Raw genomic sequence first — 17354 nt, forward strand, 5'->3', positions numbered from 1 at the left:
TCAAACCTAACAGGATCACCATTATCAGGCACTTTGAAAGTAGTGAATTTCTTTTTGTGAACAACTTCATCATCACTTTCAACTGGAGTATGTAAATCACTTTCATCTTGGTCAGACTCTTCATAGGCAACTTGTGTTTCATTCAAATTACCACCCTCTTGATTATTGGCAGCAAATGTCTTAGTTGGTAATTCATGTGTCCAATCCCATTCTTCTACTTCAACAGGTATGTCAAAGTAAGTTTCACTTTCACCTTCAGTTGGAACATAGTCTTCATCTTCTTCACTAATATAATCATCTTCAGCACCTTGGTCATCATTTCTTATTTTATTAGTCACTTTATTCACAACATCTTCCATAAAACCTTCATTATTGACATATTCTTTCTCACTTATAACCTCCTCCATAACAACCTCTTCAACATCAGAATTGGCTCCAACATTCCTATCAACTTCTTCATCATTTCTTACTTCATTAGTACCTTCATTCTCAACATTACTAACATCATCATCCAAATGCCCTTCATTATTGACATCTTATTTCTCACTTATTACCTCCTCAATGATATCTTCCTCATAATTCCTAGCATCATCATCCAAAGGACCTTCATCACCAAATTCACCTACATCTGGTATATCCACTTCATGTTCAACAAAAATATCCACTACACTATACCCTTTTGAATTTGTAATAAGCTGCAACAAGTCACCATCTATGTTTAGAGGTATAAGTCCACGGTGAAATGATAGCTTTGGGTGATGGTACCACAAGCATTTGAACTTCGTATATCCAACACTAATGACCAAAATTTTAATGTCCTTATAGTTCACAAAATCAACATAACCACTGAAATCCATCTCATAGACTATACCCTCCACATAACATTTGACAGGAAAACTTACAAATCTACCCCTATGGTTAATACGTAGCTTCAACCTTTTGGTCTTGACTTGGTTTGTGCATATCACAACATTTTGTCAACAATAAAATTACCATCCAGAAAAAATACACAATAGACGTGAAACCCTAATTTCTAATCATATGTTTTGTTCAACACAGTAGACATGAAACCTTAATCGCAAATCATCTGCTTTGTTCAACACAATAGACATGAACCCTAATTTCTAAGACTTTTTACATACTTGAATCTGTATTTTGAGTTTTTCTATTCTCTTCCCTTAGCTGCCACGCTATTCTCTTCACTTGAACTTGTAACAACAATTTGATGGAATGAAGGAAGAAACATGTTACAACAATTTGAAGAAAGTGTCTTTTGGGGTTCTATGGACCGTGTTTGTGAAATGGTAAAATGGTTTAGGGTATTTTAGAAAGCATTTGAAGGATGTTTTAAGGTATTAATGAAATGTTAAAATGTTTTTTCCATAATTAAAAAATAATTATTCTAAATTTTAGGGCTAAATATATAAAACCCCCTGTAATATCGGTGAAATTCGCTTTTTCCCCCTGTAAATTTTTTTTCAAACACCCCTCTGAAATATAAAATACTACATCTTTTGCCCCCTAATTGTAAAGTTTACCCCCTGTAATATTTTTTGTTTGATTCCCCCCCCCCCACCAAATTTGGTGTTAATTTTGCACGCTTAAGGGGGTAATCAAAACAAACAAAATATTACATGGGGGAAACTAAAAAAAAAAAAAATTACCAGGGGGTAAAGCGAATTTCGCATATATTACAGGGTGAAAAGTGGTATTAACCCTAAATTTTAAAATGTGATTTTCCAAATAAGCACAGCCACATATGCGTTTTTTTGCCACATTAGCGTTTTTGAAGGGGAAATGGAGGTAAGGACCAATTTTGTTGATTTGGAAAAGGCAGGACTAATTTTGCGAGTTGATCAAAACATGAGGACTAAAAGTGTATTTAAGCCAAAAAAATAACATATGTTTTTCCCGTGAAGGATGGACAAAATCTCAATCGACATAATATGTGAAAAGTGATGGATTGCTTTGAGCCTTAACTTGTGGATTTATAATTGTTCAGATTTGTTTTGGCCATCAAGTTTTCATTACGTAGTTATTATCCTTAAATATCTTGTTTCTCCCATGTTTGATACTTGAGTGTGGAACATCTCCGGATAATTTTTTTACGTAAATATGTCTCCAGATAAATTGATATTTCAATATACGTTTGATGCGTCTGGAGATACATCTCCAAAATCCGAGAACATTATAATATTTTTGCGCGATACGCTAGAAGATTATGAAATGCATTAAGAAATTCTCATTAAAAATCCCACTCACTGGATAAATCTTCCATTCACCTCAATAATAATCAAAGACAATTTCTTTATAGACTCCCCTGGGGTGAGAACCCTGTTGAAAACCCCATAATACCTCTGATTTCGGAGATGCATCTCCGAAATCACCCTTTTTCATATTTTCCAAAGAATTCGGAGATGCATCTCCGAAAATACCCATTTTTGGGTGTTTTCGGGAATGCATCTCCGAAAGCACTTATTTTTCAATTTAAACGTTGGATTTAAAATGTCAGGTGTTTTTCGGAGATACATCTTTGAAAACACCCTTCATAGACCTTTTCCTTCCTTCACCATTCCATTCATTTTCCTCCAAACAAAAACTCAAACCCTCTCCAAAACCTCCATCATTTTTAATCCATTTTTCGTCTCAAAATCAAGTTTCAACTAGTTGATCATACCAAAGAGAGCATACAACGCTACAATTTGAGGTAAAGAATCTTCATTTCATCTCTTATTCCATTACATTGTTGCTGATTTGTTGTTGAGGAAACCGCGTCAGTTCGAAAATACACTTCCGAAATACACCACCTAACAATTCTCGGAAGTGCACTTCCAAAATAAGCTCTGATGCAGAATTTTAAAAAACAGTTTTAACAACATTTATGTTTTTTTGCATATGTTAAATATGGTGCATTCGGACAACATTGTCACTGATAAGTTAGTAGTCCCGGAAGAGGTCAACGTAGATGCTAAGCCTAAAGAGCCGGTTAACGATGTTAAAACCATTACCTTTGCGGTGGATGTTCGACCATAATTTACAAATGATATGACTTTCGTTTGTCGTGAACATTTGCTAGATTGGGTCCGAAATGAAGCTAATAAACTTGGATTTGGCATTGTGATATTAAGGTCCGACAATGGTAGTAGTAGAAGGAAAGATTTTGTTGTGTTGAATTGCGAGAGGGGTGGGAAGTATGTACCGATAAACCAGGTGTTAAAACACGATGACACGGGATCGAGAAAGTGTGCGTGTCCGTTTAAGTTGCGCGTAACTCGTAGGATTGATGATTTGTGGCGTTTTAGCGTCATATGTGGACCTCATAATCATGCATTGGAAACTAAGCTACACGGGCATCCAATTGCATGTCGGTTGTCTCACGAAGAGAAGAATGTTATTTCAGAATTATCGACAATCAAAGTTGCGCTGAGAAACATACTTGCCGATTTGAAGCGAAAAAAACCAGATAGTGTTTCAAATATCAAGCAGGTATACAATGAACTGTACAATCTTAAAGTCATGAAAATGGGCTTAAGGTCGGGAATGCAACACCTTTTGAAACTTTTGAGTGATAACCAATACGTTTCAAGCTTCAGAACATGTGAGGACAATGTTACGGTGCGTGACATATTTTGGACTCATCCCGAAAGTATCAAGTTGTTCAACACATTTCCAACCGTTCTTATAATTGATTTGTAACATATCCCGTGCGGGATTGAATTTTATTTTTCATGAAGCAAATAGGGCGGAGATAACGGTTCCGGATAATTCAAAATATGGGTGCACAATTAGAAAAACCTACGGGCTTCCACGTGCTTGTATACTTTCTTAAAAGATGAAGACGAATTCCCCGATACGCATGGAAGAAGTAATCGATCATTGGAAAAAGCTCTGTTTTGATGATTTTGAACCGACAAAAGAGGGTGAATCCAAAATTACCATCTCCGACGAGTTGGAAGAGATAATGGATAAGTTTTCTAAAGCGGATGACACCATGAAATTGCACATAAAAGAACAATTGCGAAAAATTGCGTTTCCGGAAACCACCGATTTTAAACCTCCATCTCAACCGGTTAAAACCAAAGATGCGCCTAAAAAGCCAAAAAGTACCCAAGCTGACACATCAACTAAACACGGTCCTTCTTATTGTGAACATGTTGATGCATTGATCTCAGATTCACCCACACCAAAGTCTAAGTGTAGTGCTACCAAAGGAGGAAGTATTTCAAAGCCGCCTCGCACACCTCTGATTAAAAAACCTCCGACGATCTACATTAATGAGATGGCGCTATTTATGCACAAATATATTAATAATATAGTTGATGTGGGTACCGACGATAATTGTGGATATCGGGCCGTTGACGGTTTGCTCGGAAAAGGAGAAGAAAATCTCACTCTTATTCGACAGGCACTTATTTCGGAGTTGACTTCGCATAGGGGCATATATGGCCGACTTTATGAGAAACAAGAAAACTTTGATAAAATTCATGATTCCCTTGTTCCATCACTAACCGGTCATGCACTGGTTTCAAAGTGGATGTCATTCCCTGAGATGGGCCATCTTATAGCAAGTGCGTACGACCGGGTGTGTGTCGATTTGACGAGATTTGGATTTTCGGAGACAATTTTTCCGCTTCATAGTCACCCACCTTTGGACACGTCCGGCCGCATCATTTGTATCGGGTATCTAAGATTGCGCCACTTTGTGCAAGTTTTTTTCGAAATCGAGGCGTCCTATTCCGGCTACTTCTTGTCAGTGGACGACACATCATACAAAAGAGGCGGACGCTTGGCCGAATCCTTTTTTTGAAAGAATGGCGGAGTTCAAAAAAATGATGAAGCAAGAGCGGGAGGAAAATAGAGAGAGGTCGAAGAACTTACCGGTTTTTGATTTAAGCGCCACCGGATCGTTCGGGGCATTTTAGACTAAACTTGATCTTTTTTGTTTGTAATGACCGGATGTGTGTTATTTTTTGTATGTATTATCGTCTAGAATGTAAAATCAAACCGATTCAATACATATATAATATATCTATATTTAAAGTTGTCAATGTTGATTTCATTCTCATTTAATTTTCATTTGTTGCACATATGAAATTGGACCAAAATAGACTACACATAACAGACTGCTTTTGTTTTGCTTCTGTCTCTGTAAATTTCGGAAGTGCACTTCCGAAAATATAACGCTTCAGGGTTTATTTCGGAAATGCATTTCCGAAACATCCACTGATAGCAAGATAAGGTTTGTTAGGTCATTATTACTCCAAGAAGTCTATAAATAATGCACCTATACGTTATCATCATCATCAAGCCACAAACAACAATGACACAAACCTACCCCCACTTTGCTTTTGTATACTTCAGCAGTGATTACCCGATGCCGTTCCAATTTAGGTTCTTGTGCGACACGCCATTCGCGGAATTGATATCGTCGTTTAACTCTCTCTTGCAATACCCGGAAAATCGGAAGGTTGTCAAGCTTGAGTACCACTCGCCTTCATTTGACGACGAGGGAGATGTCTAGTTCACCCCATTAGAAGTCAAGAACGACGAAGATTTAGTAGTTATGTGGACAACTTTTGACTGATTTTCTTCGAAGGGTCCGATCGAGTTGGATGCGGAACTTCTAAGATCGGGAGTCGACGTTATCAAAATGTTGACCCATCCTCAACTACCCGTGTTTAACAATATGTAACTTTAATTTCATGTTGATCTATCTTTGTAATTTCGATTGTTTATGATAAATCGAAGCTTTGTTAGTTTGTTTTTTATTTTCTGCATCAGACAATATTTCGGAAATGCATCTCCGAAATAGGTGATTTCGGATATGCACATCTGAAGTCATTTTTTTCTCAATTAAAAGGTGTTTTCGGAAATGCATCTCCGAAAACACCTTTTTTTTTTCTAAAAAAAAATGTTTTTGGAGGTGCATCTCCGAAGACACTTTTTTTTTTTCTAAAAAAAGGTGTTTTCGGAAGTGCATCTCAGAAGACACCTTTTTTTTTCTTCTAAAAAATAAGATATTTTCGGAAGTGCACATCCGAAATCACCTTTTTTATAGAAAAATTGCATTCAGAGATGTACTTTCGAAATATAAAAGCGTTTTTAGAATTTCGCTACATGTTCCTAAAAAGGTAGGGGGTCTATAAAGAAGTTGTCATAATCAAATCACGTTTATAGAGCCCAAAAGGCCTGGTCCGGATAAAACAACCAAGAGCATTTGTAACTAAGCCTGTTTGGATTTTTGATTAGTTTTGGTTTTTTTAAAAATAAAATAAAATTAATGACCTCTCTTACTCTGGTAATTCTTAACTTAATTATTTTATTTTAATTTAATCAATTCTTAATGGAATACATAAATTTTCCAATCAATTCTCAATAAATCCAACTAATAAATAATTTATCCCAATAGACAAACTGTTTCCACTTCTCTATTAATTTGCAGAATCCTTTACTATAATAGAAGAAATTCTCTTTCTTCGTCTTATAAAAAAATGTTTTATTTTTAGTATTTATGCATATGAAATATATATTATTTTAAGTTATTATGAACATAATCTTATTTTTTATATGTCAATTCATATAATAATTCTATTAATTATAGTTTATAAAAACATTCTAACAGATAAAATTTATTTTACTATTAAAATTAATTTAATTAATTATTTATGTAAAAATAAATATACACTTTTATCTGCGGAGTATTAGTTTTCATCTATATAATTTTTAAATTATTAAAATAATTAAAAAATTATTAAAATAAATTAAAAAATTATTAAACTATTATGAAAAAATGAAATATGCACGGTGAGTGGACAAAACAAAACTTTAGACCCACACCGTGAATAAAGTCCATCACACACACCCACTCTATTTTTTTTAGGGATTTATGTGAGACGTGTATAAATGGGCCGGTGATGCCCAATTGCCACCCTTGAATTAAATTGATGAGAGAAGAATAATTAAAAGAATAAACTAATTATTTATTCTATATTTAACGATTACGCACAACACAAATTATAAAAGAGTACTGGAACGGAATCCCGCTACAGGGCTAGTTGCTTCAAATACCCACCCACACACGCAGTGTCCGCGTCACTCAAACTAAACACAAACACAGTCTCTCTCTTTTTACCTCTTTCTCTCGCGCTATCACTGCGTCAAAAACCACGAGAAGAGGAACAACATGCAGATCTTCGTCAAGACTTTAACCGGAAAGACCATCACTCTCGAGGTTGAGAGCAGCGACACCATCGACAACGTCAAGGCCAAGATCCAGGTTATCCTTTTTCTTACAAAATTGTATCATCGAGTTAGGGTTTTCTAGTTAGGGTTTCTCGTGATTGCTGATCCTAGTTTTTTTACTTTGTTTATTTCTTGCTTAGGGTTCTATCCAATTCCGTGTCTGCTAGGTTTCAAAATTGAAATTATTTGTGTGTTTGGATTAACTTAGTTTAACGAAGTAACGTGTTTTATTTTTATGAGAAATATATTGAGAATTGAAAGGGGTTACTATTGTATGAAGTGATCAATACTAGTTTTGGTATTATGATGGATTTGATTTTGTGCATAACTTCAGGTTTCTGATACAGCTGCTGGCCACTATGCCGTCACTGAATTTTAACAGGTTTATGAATGCTCAAACTTCTGACTAGAGGTTATTGCCGTTTCGGCGCATTTCAACCTAAAACAGCTGTCATCTGAATTTTTCTGAAATAAATCTCATTAAATAGGATGTATTGAATAACAGATCTTAGACTCTTAGCTTCACAGTTAGCTTAGGCACTGATTAGGTTTTCAGCAATGAATAATGAATTTCTAATATTTCCTGGCTGGAATATGGTATCTATGTAGTATCAACACCTCTGAAAAAAGTCTGTGTTCGCGTTGGAGTTGGACACCTGCAACCATACTTGTGGTTACGTTTAATTTATTTATCTTTTCAAATTATTATTGGTGTCGCCATGTCAGTGTCAGGGTCGTGTTTTGGGTGTCACCGGTTTGACTTGTTTTCTAAAGCTCTTTGAGCAGAGTGACGGAGTTTAGGAGAAAACTGGGGGTAAGAGCAAAGACGAAGGACGGAACAACAATTAATTAAGTAAAAAAGTATTTTTAATGTTAACTGACAAAGATGAAGGACGGAAAAACAATTTATTCAAATATTCAAATTTTTTATTGCCAAAGTGTGATGTGATGAATATTTTTTAAACAAAAACTTAATTTATCTATGCTAGATGAATGACCCTAATATAAGAATACTTTGTAATTTCGTAGGAGCTTATTGCAATAAATAGGCCCGAAAAAACTGAAACTAAGCCCTGGGGCATTTAACTGTTTTATATGCTCTAATAGTGAATTTTTATATGACGTGGTGCTGACTGAGTTTGCATGTCACAGTCTAAGTGGTAATGTCACTATCATTTGTACACGGCATCATTAATTTCTTACCGCTGAAATTGGAATATGTGGTTGTAGGACAAGGAAGGTATCCCTCCTGACCAGCAGAGGTTGATTTTTGCTGGTAAGCAGCTGGAAGATGGCCGCACTCTTGCTGATTATAACATTCAAAAGGAATCAACGCTTCACTTGGTCCTGAGGCTCAGAGGAGGAACCATGATTAAAGTGAAGACTTTAACTGGAAAGGAAATTGAAATTGACATTGAGCCAACTGATACAATTGACCGTATCAAGGAACGTGTAGAAGAAAAAGAGGGAATTCCACCAGTGCAGCAGAGGTTCTCTCTCTTTCTCTCATTTTATTTTGGCTTAACGAATTCTTTGCCAAATGTTATAACTCTTAAACTAAAACATGTCCCTTGCAAAACTCGTGTTTCTGTTAATTTATGATGATATATTTGAAAATTCTCTGTTGGTATTATTTAGGAAAATAAGTACAGAGAAAATCCAAGCATTTATGTCATTGGTTCAGTTTTCTCCACTCACTTTTAAAAACTTACTCATGTAAGGCTTTGCTTGTGGATCACCTGGTCTAGTAAACTTGGTTTACCCGTAATCTTGTAGTTGTAAAATGATAGAAATTGTATGGCTTTTTCTAGAAAATAATTATATATCATTTAGTTTTAATTTTCCTATCCTCCGTATAATATAATTGTTGGACACTTCATCTAGGATTCTAGATAGGCATAAAATCTAAAGAATGTTTGGAGTGCTAAATACTCATGCATTAACTTATGTACCATTTGAATTAGCAAAATTACTGGTAATATGATAGATCTGTTAGTTAGGAGATTTATTTAATTAGTTAGGTGATAGTTAGAAGAAAGGTGTGTTTCCTAAGGTAAGAAGAGGGGTTTGAGATGGAGAGTCATTTGGTGAGAATTTGATCTCAAATTTCCAGGGTTTTTCACACTTTCAGTACATTTTTACACTCAATCTAAACTAGTTTCTAGGTTTAGAATAACTCTGTCTCTCACTGATCTTATCAAAGAATAGCACATAGGTAGTATATATGCAGATTTGGTTGACCAATTCTGCTACAAGTAAGTAAACAAGAAATACAATATCCTACAAACCATTAGAGAAATAAGGAAATAGAAACATATGGATAAACTTTTTATAAAAACTTGAATTGATTTGATTCATATTTATTTCTCCCAAACTAGTTCCTATGATTCTGGGAAAAATGCTCAACCAGATTCAATAACCCCTCTAGATGGTCTATAAAATATAGATATTTGTTATGCCAAATTTGATGTTCAATTTGAATAAATGGCACACCTATAAATCCTCCAACTATTGTAATGATCAATCATGATTAGTAGTTAGCTATAGATAAAACGACTCCAATTGTATTTAATTTTGCAACTGGAGCGGAAGGTTTCAAAATAATCAATCCCGTAAGTTTTTGCGAATTCTTTGGCAACCAACCGACTCCTCTATCTTTCAATAGATCTGTCTAAATATATACTTCATTGTTAATACTCATTTGCATCCCAATGTACTTTTTCCTTTTGGCAGCTTCGTCGTTTGCCACACCTGTTTTTGTTTTGTTTTTGAAGAGCCTTAATATTTTCTAGGACAACTTGGTTCCCCTCTGGAACTTCTAGGGCATGTTTTACATAATTTGGAATATACATGACAATTGTGAGGTGAACTCTTCATGACACAATTTGATAGGGGATGTTGGGCAGCAGATGGTCTAACTCTTTTTTGAACTCAGTGGTTTTGGAGTTTTAAACAGGCCCATAAGCAGCAACAACAACCAAGGGAAGAAGTACTCCATCAACTAAGTGGTTTTGGAGTTTTAAACAGGCCTAATGAGAACTCAGTGGTTTTGAACTCAGTAGTTTACTCATTTTCTCCATCAACTAAGGGAAGAAGTACTCCATCAGCCATATTTAGAAGTATTTCTCTTCCCAAATAGAGTTGTTAAATGGATACCATTGGTGAAGGGATGCCCCCATGGGTACCATAGGCCGCATTGACATGTTTATATGGGAAACTTTTGGCCTTCTGCCACCTGCCGTCGACTAAATTGTTCCCAATAAGCACTCTCTCTTTTGATCACTGAAGAGAAGTGAACCCTTCCCAAATAATCAACTAACTGAATTTATAAACATTCCTTAACACATAATTCTAGTATCCAATATTTCACGTGGCATCATAGGTGAAATTCACTGTACTCTTGCTATAAACTTCACACAACATATTATTCTAGCATCTAGTATATCACAAACATCAGTACACCTTTATACAACAACCAAGCTTTATCCCACTAAGTAAGGAGAGTCTTGTATCTCTCAAATACTAGGAATCTTACTTAACTTTTGTACACTCAATCTGAACCAGTTTCTATCATAGTAGTGTGTAATTTTCTTTGTTAGTGATACTTTTCATACAAGTATCATTGAGTTGGATTGCATATTTATTGGTAGATCTATTGAACAGTACTGAATTTTGATTCAGACGCTTTAATCTGATGTTGAATCTAGTTTGCAGTCTTAGAAATACTTATAACTTTCTTAATTAAGCACTGTAAATAAAAATTTAAGATTTTTTCCTTAGTTCTGTTGATAACATTAGAATCTTACACCTATTGTCACTTGCTGCAGGCTCATATATGCTGGTAAACAGCTTGCTGATGACAAAACAGCTAAAGAGTACAACATTGAGGGTGGTTCTGTCCTTCACTTGGTGCTTGCATTGAGGGGTGGTGCTTATTAATGTAGAATGCACACCTGAATTCAAGAAATTAGCTTGTTCAGGCTTGGTCATTTTCTAGTTGTTGGTAAATGTTTGAATTGCTTCTGAACCTAAAGACATGAAAGGAAGCTTTATACTGTCCGTCTCTGAGGACATGGTTGTTTTTTTATATGCTTGGTTTTTGTAATTTTGGGGATTTTATTGGTGGTCGGTACCTATTGGTTATATGCTTTTAAACCCAAAAATTGGCAACTTAATGAACTCTAAACTAATAATTCATAAAAACAAAAACTATGGTTAGAGTTTTACTCTGTAAAAAGGTGAAAGTTTGATTTTTAGTTTTCAAGCCAAAAGGAGTGATGGTGGTCTAGATGAGAACTTAACGTAATTGTCAGACAGCCCAAATATGATGTATTCACTGTCGCATGCTAATATTTTGGCCCAGTTACATTTTGAAAAGAACACGCCTCCTGAACGTGGTCCATGTCGTCAATAGAGAATCAGGGCCATTTTGATATATTATATTTTCAATCTACAACTAAAGGATAAATACTATATTAAGTTACACTTATTTAATTTACACTTATGAATTTTATTTCTTGAACAGATAAAATAATTTTACACCAGTGATTAATTAGATTTAACAATTTAGCATGTTATAATATTTTCTTCAAATTCCTTAAGTATTTAAATGGTATGATTTTATTAGCTATGTGCAACATTATTCTACAATGCCCCTATGAATACTGATTTTATAAATTCATTAAAAATAACATGGAGGTGGAAATTGTACTTGGCAAGTTAAAATATCTAACTTGCAGTTTTTCTTGAGTATTATGTTTTATTAGGGATAAGTAAAAGACACATATGAACTATGTGGAAGGATATGTATGTGTTTGTTGACTTAGAGTACATTAATTATTTATAATTGGGATGGTCCAACGTTGAATCTAGAGTGAGATTGAGACTTCTGCAATAATAATGTTTTACCAATTCGTGGATTGCAAGAGGAAATCAACGTGCTTGCCTCTTGATTTAGCCATTTCAACTTTCGTACAAGAAAGTTTAAGATCAAATTATGAGCTGATAATTAAACTTGGTTTTAGCTTATAATGTTTGCTTTGTTTGATGCTAATTTTCAGCGACAATCTCCAATTGCATCAGCTTTTGCACAGAGTAGAATCAATTGGTGTTTAATTTATTTGGCCTTAATCAACTCAACAACTAAATTAAAAGTAATGATTATTTGATTATGATGCTCATCAAATGATTAAAATAAAAAGCATGTGGTAAAACCATTATTGAGTAAGAATAATTAGCAAATAAAAATAGAGTAGCTGAGGTGGGGCTGTGTTGTTGATGATAATTGATAAGCTTCAAATTCTGTAGTCAAGCTGATGTATTCACAACAACACAAAAACGACATAAAAGGGTCAGTTATAGCCCAGCTGCTAAGAGACGAACTGTATGTTTAACTCATCAGCCCAACCCCATCTACCAACCATAAGTGTCCAATTAAGAACAAGACAAACCATGTACGTAAATTTGGTTCTTCAGTCTTAACCAACGAAAAATACATCATTGCTAATATTGGAAAGTGAGAGTAATCTAATATATATATACCGAAAGTTCATAGGCTTGTGTTATGCGTATAACTTCTTAAGATGTTGTTTATTACATTGACATATAGTTTACAAGATTAGATAATAAATAGTAATTTCTAGTGAAATGCTTACAACAATCTTTAAGGTTTTGTTTGAATATTTTGAAATGAATGAAGCGGGGAGGAATACAAATGACATTCTATTATTTAAATATTTTATAATAAAATGGAGTAAATATAACTATTCAGTCTAAATTAGAGGTATAAAAAAAAGCTAAAATGAAATGAGATGAATATATTTATTCAATTTCATAAGCTATTCTAAACAATAAAGCATAATCTTATTTCATTTCACACACACATATATATATATATATATATATATATATATATATATATATATATATATATATATATATATATATATATATATATATATATATATATATATATATATATATATATATATATGTTCAGTTTTCTCAAAAATCGTTGTACGACTTGTAGAGGCTCACTATTGTGGCACTGGTTATCTTTGTTTTATACACATTTAATTTAATTTAATTAAAATATGTCCTAAAAAATACAAAAATAAATTTTGTAAAATAATTCATATTCAATACATTAAAAATTAAAATACACATTGGAATTTCAAAGAGAGCTCTTAATGTCTTAGCCAAACCCAAAAATTTTTAAATTTAATTTAAAATTTGTACTATACTATGATCTTATCTATAAGAAAAAGTTTGTTTATTAGATATATTCAATAAATAATGTATTTGAATAACATATAAAAAGTAGTTTTTTTATAAATATGATTAAAGAGAATAGAATAATGAAATGGTCTCTCTATTGTTTTTTTGCGAAAAAACTTAATATTAAATTATTAGTTGTTTTACGATATTAATAAATCATAAATATTATTTTTTATAATATATTCTTAAACATTTATTATATCTCTTTTTTATAATTATTTAAAATTATCTTTTTCGTATTAACGAAGAATAACTTTATAAATTTCTTTGTAATTTTTCTTTTTATAATAATAATTATATTTTTAATCGCATATAAAAAATATAAAAACATTTATAATAAAAAACAGATATATTAAAAAACTGCCCACTTTGATAATCGTTTCATTGTTTTTTTTTTTTCAAATTCTTCCACCCATATAATGAAGGTTTACAAAAGCTTCCAAAATGTGTGCTGTACCCGAATTTCATGATGATGTACATGCACCGAAAAAGAAACTAATGGTTTTAAAATCCTACAAATTACCACACGGCAGTGTACATTTTCTCAATTTTGAGCTGTCAAAACGAACAAATGGAAAAAGTCATAAGAAAATGTCACTTTTTTTTTAAGCCTCACATTTTACTTTAACTTTTTTATCCAAAATTTACTCCTAACCATAAAAACCCAAAAAAGAGTTAAATAATATACCATATATAAATAATTTGGAATTATAAAAGCTCCCTCAATGTTTATCTTACTTTCAATTAATTTGACCTTAACTTAACCGCATTAACCACTTGATTCAATGGGCCAAGAAATCAAAACCAGGTAACCAAAGTTATGAAAACCATAATTGCTAAGAATAATAGGAATACAAAAAAGAAAAGCATAAATGCAATATAAGGTAACGCATCAACTTTCCACATAAGAATAAGTTGAGCTAATCCATTTCTCTCATAAAAAAAGTAATACAACCAAAGGTTTGTTGCCCTTAACTTATCATACACCCGACAGTCATATACAATAACTTAATTATTTATTATCATATGACTAAACATTGAAGATTAGATACCCCACTTACATCACAAAATGGTGCCAAAATTCCACATTTAATTGAAAAAAAAACTATACCATAAAAAAAGAGAACAATGTCATAGAGTCATTGGATTGGATTTGAGTTACTTGATTTATAATTATCATCATTATTATAATAATAAAAAGTAAGATGATTAGTTTGGCACATGATTAAATGAGGCATCTATTTGGCTCTGTCTTGAATTATATCAAACCCCATCTCAGTTGGATCAGTTGCTTGAACTTCATATGAGATTCCATCTAAAGCTCTTCTCAACCCATCTTTTGAAGTTGCGTATAGCATCTTTGCTCTTATCCTAGACGCTGTTGGTGACCTAAAAAAATAAAATCACTCACATTCATTTTCCTCATCATCTTATAATCATTTCAACTAAAATTGAATAATTAGAATGACAATAAATTGATAAAATCAAAAGACACTGGAATTTTGTTGACTGCAATAAAATTCCAGTTATATTTATCTAACAGACACTAGAATTTTGTTGCAGTCAACAAAATTTCAGTGATTTATTACAATTCTATCAAATTCACGGTCAATCTAAACAGAGTTTTAGATCGTCCTTGCAACTTTGACTAATCCAACTTTACGGGTTGAATTAGCCGAAAGGACATTGAGGTAAAATAATCATTGGATTAATCTAGTTGAGATTGATAAGAAATTAGAGGCGAGGTATACCATGCAATGAAGAAGATCTTGCTTTTGCGGCAGTTATCAACCGTAACAAAATCGAAATCAAAGACAGCATATCTACAATCATCATTAGGCAAAGAAGCAGCAAGATCATCGTAGTTTTCTCCAGGACCACCAACCTTATCAACGGTTACAAGCCTCGACCTTTCATCGATCTTGAAAACTATGTACCTATGTACCTTTTTCCACTTCATCTCCATGAAAGAGCTCTTGCACTCTTCAGTTACCCACATCCCAGTGGTAGCCTGTTCAGATTCATAACAATTTACAATAAACATCAAAATAACAAAACTAAATTTGAAACTTTAATCACAAATTCATCAGAGATGGAGTAGAGAAGTACCATTTTGAAAGCCATCGCCATTGTTATCTGCTTACTTTTTTTTCTTCTTCTTTCTTTCTCTGTCTTTATTTTTGTAAAGGTTGACACAAATTTAAAGGAATGGGACTCATGTCTATTCTATATATAAATAAGGGTAGTAGAAATTGCCACTGGTATTCCATTATATTTACCATTTTGTCCATTGTTCTAACTTCTAAACACTTGTTGACTTGTTGTATAAATACATTGAAATTTATTTATTTGTTTTCATCAATTTCTTATATTTATTTATTTACTATTTTGTATATTTTCTTTCTTTATATGTTTATTAAAATTTAATTATTTTAAATATTTATTTATTCATAATAAACATACAACATTGGAACCTAGTTCTAAAATTGCCGTGGTTTTATTGATAAGTGGTTTGAATCTTTTAAAACAGTGGTCAAAAGTTTGACGCATGATTAAGGTATAAAAATTTATTATTAGTATATAGTTATTGAGATAATATTTATTGAAATAATATTTATTAAAATATATTATTTACTGTATATAAATGATTATTTGTACAATTAATCACACATCATATATTAAACTCTAAATCATGTAATAATACTTGACCCAATCGTGTAAATTTTATATAAAATACTTTTTTTGAAAATTGTATAAATGGATTACACATTATGATTTTTTTAATAATTAATAGCTATTTTAAAAACAATCAATCATGCTCGAAAATACATATAAAAAATAAATTATGGATTAATTCCAAAAGGATAATTCAATTCAAATGATTTTTTTATAACTTTTTTTATTAAAATTGTTCTATTGTTTATTTTAGATATTCAAACTTACAATGAATTGTCCAAGACACAAATTTAGCATCCTGAAAAGCTAGGATAGCCAAGGAGGAATTCGTTTTTCCAGCCATAACTTGTTTGAACCAAATTGCAAGACTATGTCAATGACATGAATGACACCAAGTAACTCAGCATGATGAGAGGAGGTACCCTTCACCAAATCCTAAAAACCATATATGAAGTCTCCTTGATCATAACGAAAAAACCTGAAGGTGCGAAGAAGCAAAAGAAATTAGGGGTTTGAATTGGGTTTCAAGATTAAAACTTTTTCCCACCCAAGAGCACAAATAACAAAGCTTATAACAAGAATAAAGACACACAGATTTTTATCATGGCTCGTTGTTAACGAAGCTACATCAAGTCCACCCGCCAAGGTGATTTTTCCTTCTCAATAAGGACTTAACCCACTAATCAAAACTTTATTACAACCTCGATGACAATCTGTCAAAGACTTCTTGAGACTTCTGACTAAACCCTAGTCTCTCAAGGAATTTATCTAAAGGTTAAAAATACAATAGTCTGTTTACAAAGTTTCTTCTAAAAATAAACAGATACACAAATTAAAATCAGAGATTACACTTAAGAAATATTATCAAGAAAAATATTCTAAGAAATGAACGTGTTAATTTCTTCAACGTTTTTTTGTTGTTGTTCTAGTCCATATGTTCCAAACTTTCAAGACCTCTTTATATATAAGAAAAATAGATTCGTCGGAGGGTGAAGTTGGAATATCCTAAAAAAAATATAGTTGTTGAAGACACTTGCTAGTACCATAGTGGAGTGGCAATTGCTGTAACACCCCAATTTAGACTATCTTATTTATTTAGATTATTTATAAATTTTCCGTGTTTATTTAATTATTATATGGTGATAATTAAATTAGTTTAG

General features: G+C 32.6%; 3 protein-coding genes across 3 annotated transcripts; 2 read left to right on the forward strand and 1 right to left on the reverse strand.

The window, feature by feature from the left end:
- The first annotated feature begins 4279 nt into the window (after positions 1 to 4279).
- LOC131605243 (uncharacterized) lies at positions 4280 to 4807 on the forward strand. Its single transcript, XM_058877622.1, has one exon. It carries the CDS (start codon positions 4280 to 4282, stop codon positions 4805 to 4807), a length of 528 nt encoding a protein of 175 aa, XP_058733605.1.
- A 2207-nt stretch (positions 4808 to 7014) lies between these two features.
- Positions 7015 to 11417, forward strand: LOC131602168 (ubiquitin-NEDD8-like protein RUB2). Its single transcript, XM_058874187.1, has 3 exons — positions 7015 to 7276; positions 8473 to 8732; positions 11070 to 11417. The coding sequence occupies exons 1-3, from the start codon at positions 7184 to 7186 to the stop codon at positions 11179 to 11181; spliced, it is 465 nt and encodes a 154-aa protein (XP_058730170.1). The 5' UTR covers positions 7015 to 7183; the 3' UTR covers positions 11182 to 11417.
- Positions 11418 to 14398: 2981 nt separating this feature from the next.
- On the reverse strand, positions 14399 to 15754 carry LOC131602169 (actin-depolymerizing factor 5). Its single transcript, XM_058874188.1, has 3 exons — positions 15628 to 15754; positions 15270 to 15529; positions 14399 to 14907 (listed from the first exon to the last, which is right to left on the reverse strand). The coding sequence occupies exons 1-3, from the start codon at positions 15646 to 15648 to the stop codon at positions 14757 to 14759; spliced, it is 432 nt and encodes a 143-aa protein (XP_058730171.1). The 5' UTR covers positions 15649 to 15754; the 3' UTR covers positions 14399 to 14756.
- Between the last annotated feature and the right edge of the window lie 1600 nt (positions 15755 to 17354).

This window comes from Vicia villosa, linkage group LG5, assembly GCF_029867415.1.
Source record: "Vicia villosa cultivar HV-30 ecotype Madison, WI linkage group LG5, Vvil1.0, whole genome shotgun sequence".
Classification (NCBI taxonomy): Eukaryota; Viridiplantae; Streptophyta; class Magnoliopsida; order Fabales; family Fabaceae; genus Vicia; species Vicia villosa.

Excerpts from the sequence above, each read along its gene's own strand:
- LOC131602169 (XM_058874188.1), bottom strand. The coding sequence starts at position 15,648 with ATGGCGATGGCTTTCAAAATG. Across the intron at positions 15,530-15,627 it reads TGGCGATGGCTTTCAAAATG|GCTACCACTGGGATGTGGGT; the intron begins GTACTTCTCTAC and ends GAATCTGAACAG. Across the intron at positions 14,908-15,269 it reads AAGATCTTCTTCATTGCATG|GTCACCAACAGCGTCTAGGA; the intron begins GTATACCTCGCC and ends TTATTTTTTTAG.
- LOC131605243 (XM_058877622.1), top strand. The coding sequence starts at position 4,280 with ATGGCGCTATTTATGCACAAATATATTAATAATATAGTTGATGTGGGT.
- LOC131602168 (XM_058874187.1), top strand. The coding sequence starts at position 7,184 with ATGCAGATCTTCGTCAAGACTTTAACCGGAAAGACCATCACTCTCGAG. Across the intron at positions 7,277-8,472 it reads ACGTCAAGGCCAAGATCCAG|GACAAGGAAGGTATCCCTCC; the intron begins GTTATCCTTTTT and ends ATGTGGTTGTAG. Across the intron at positions 8,733-11,069 it reads ATTCCACCAGTGCAGCAGAG|GCTCATATATGCTGGTAAAC; the intron begins GTTCTCTCTCTT and ends CACTTGCTGCAG.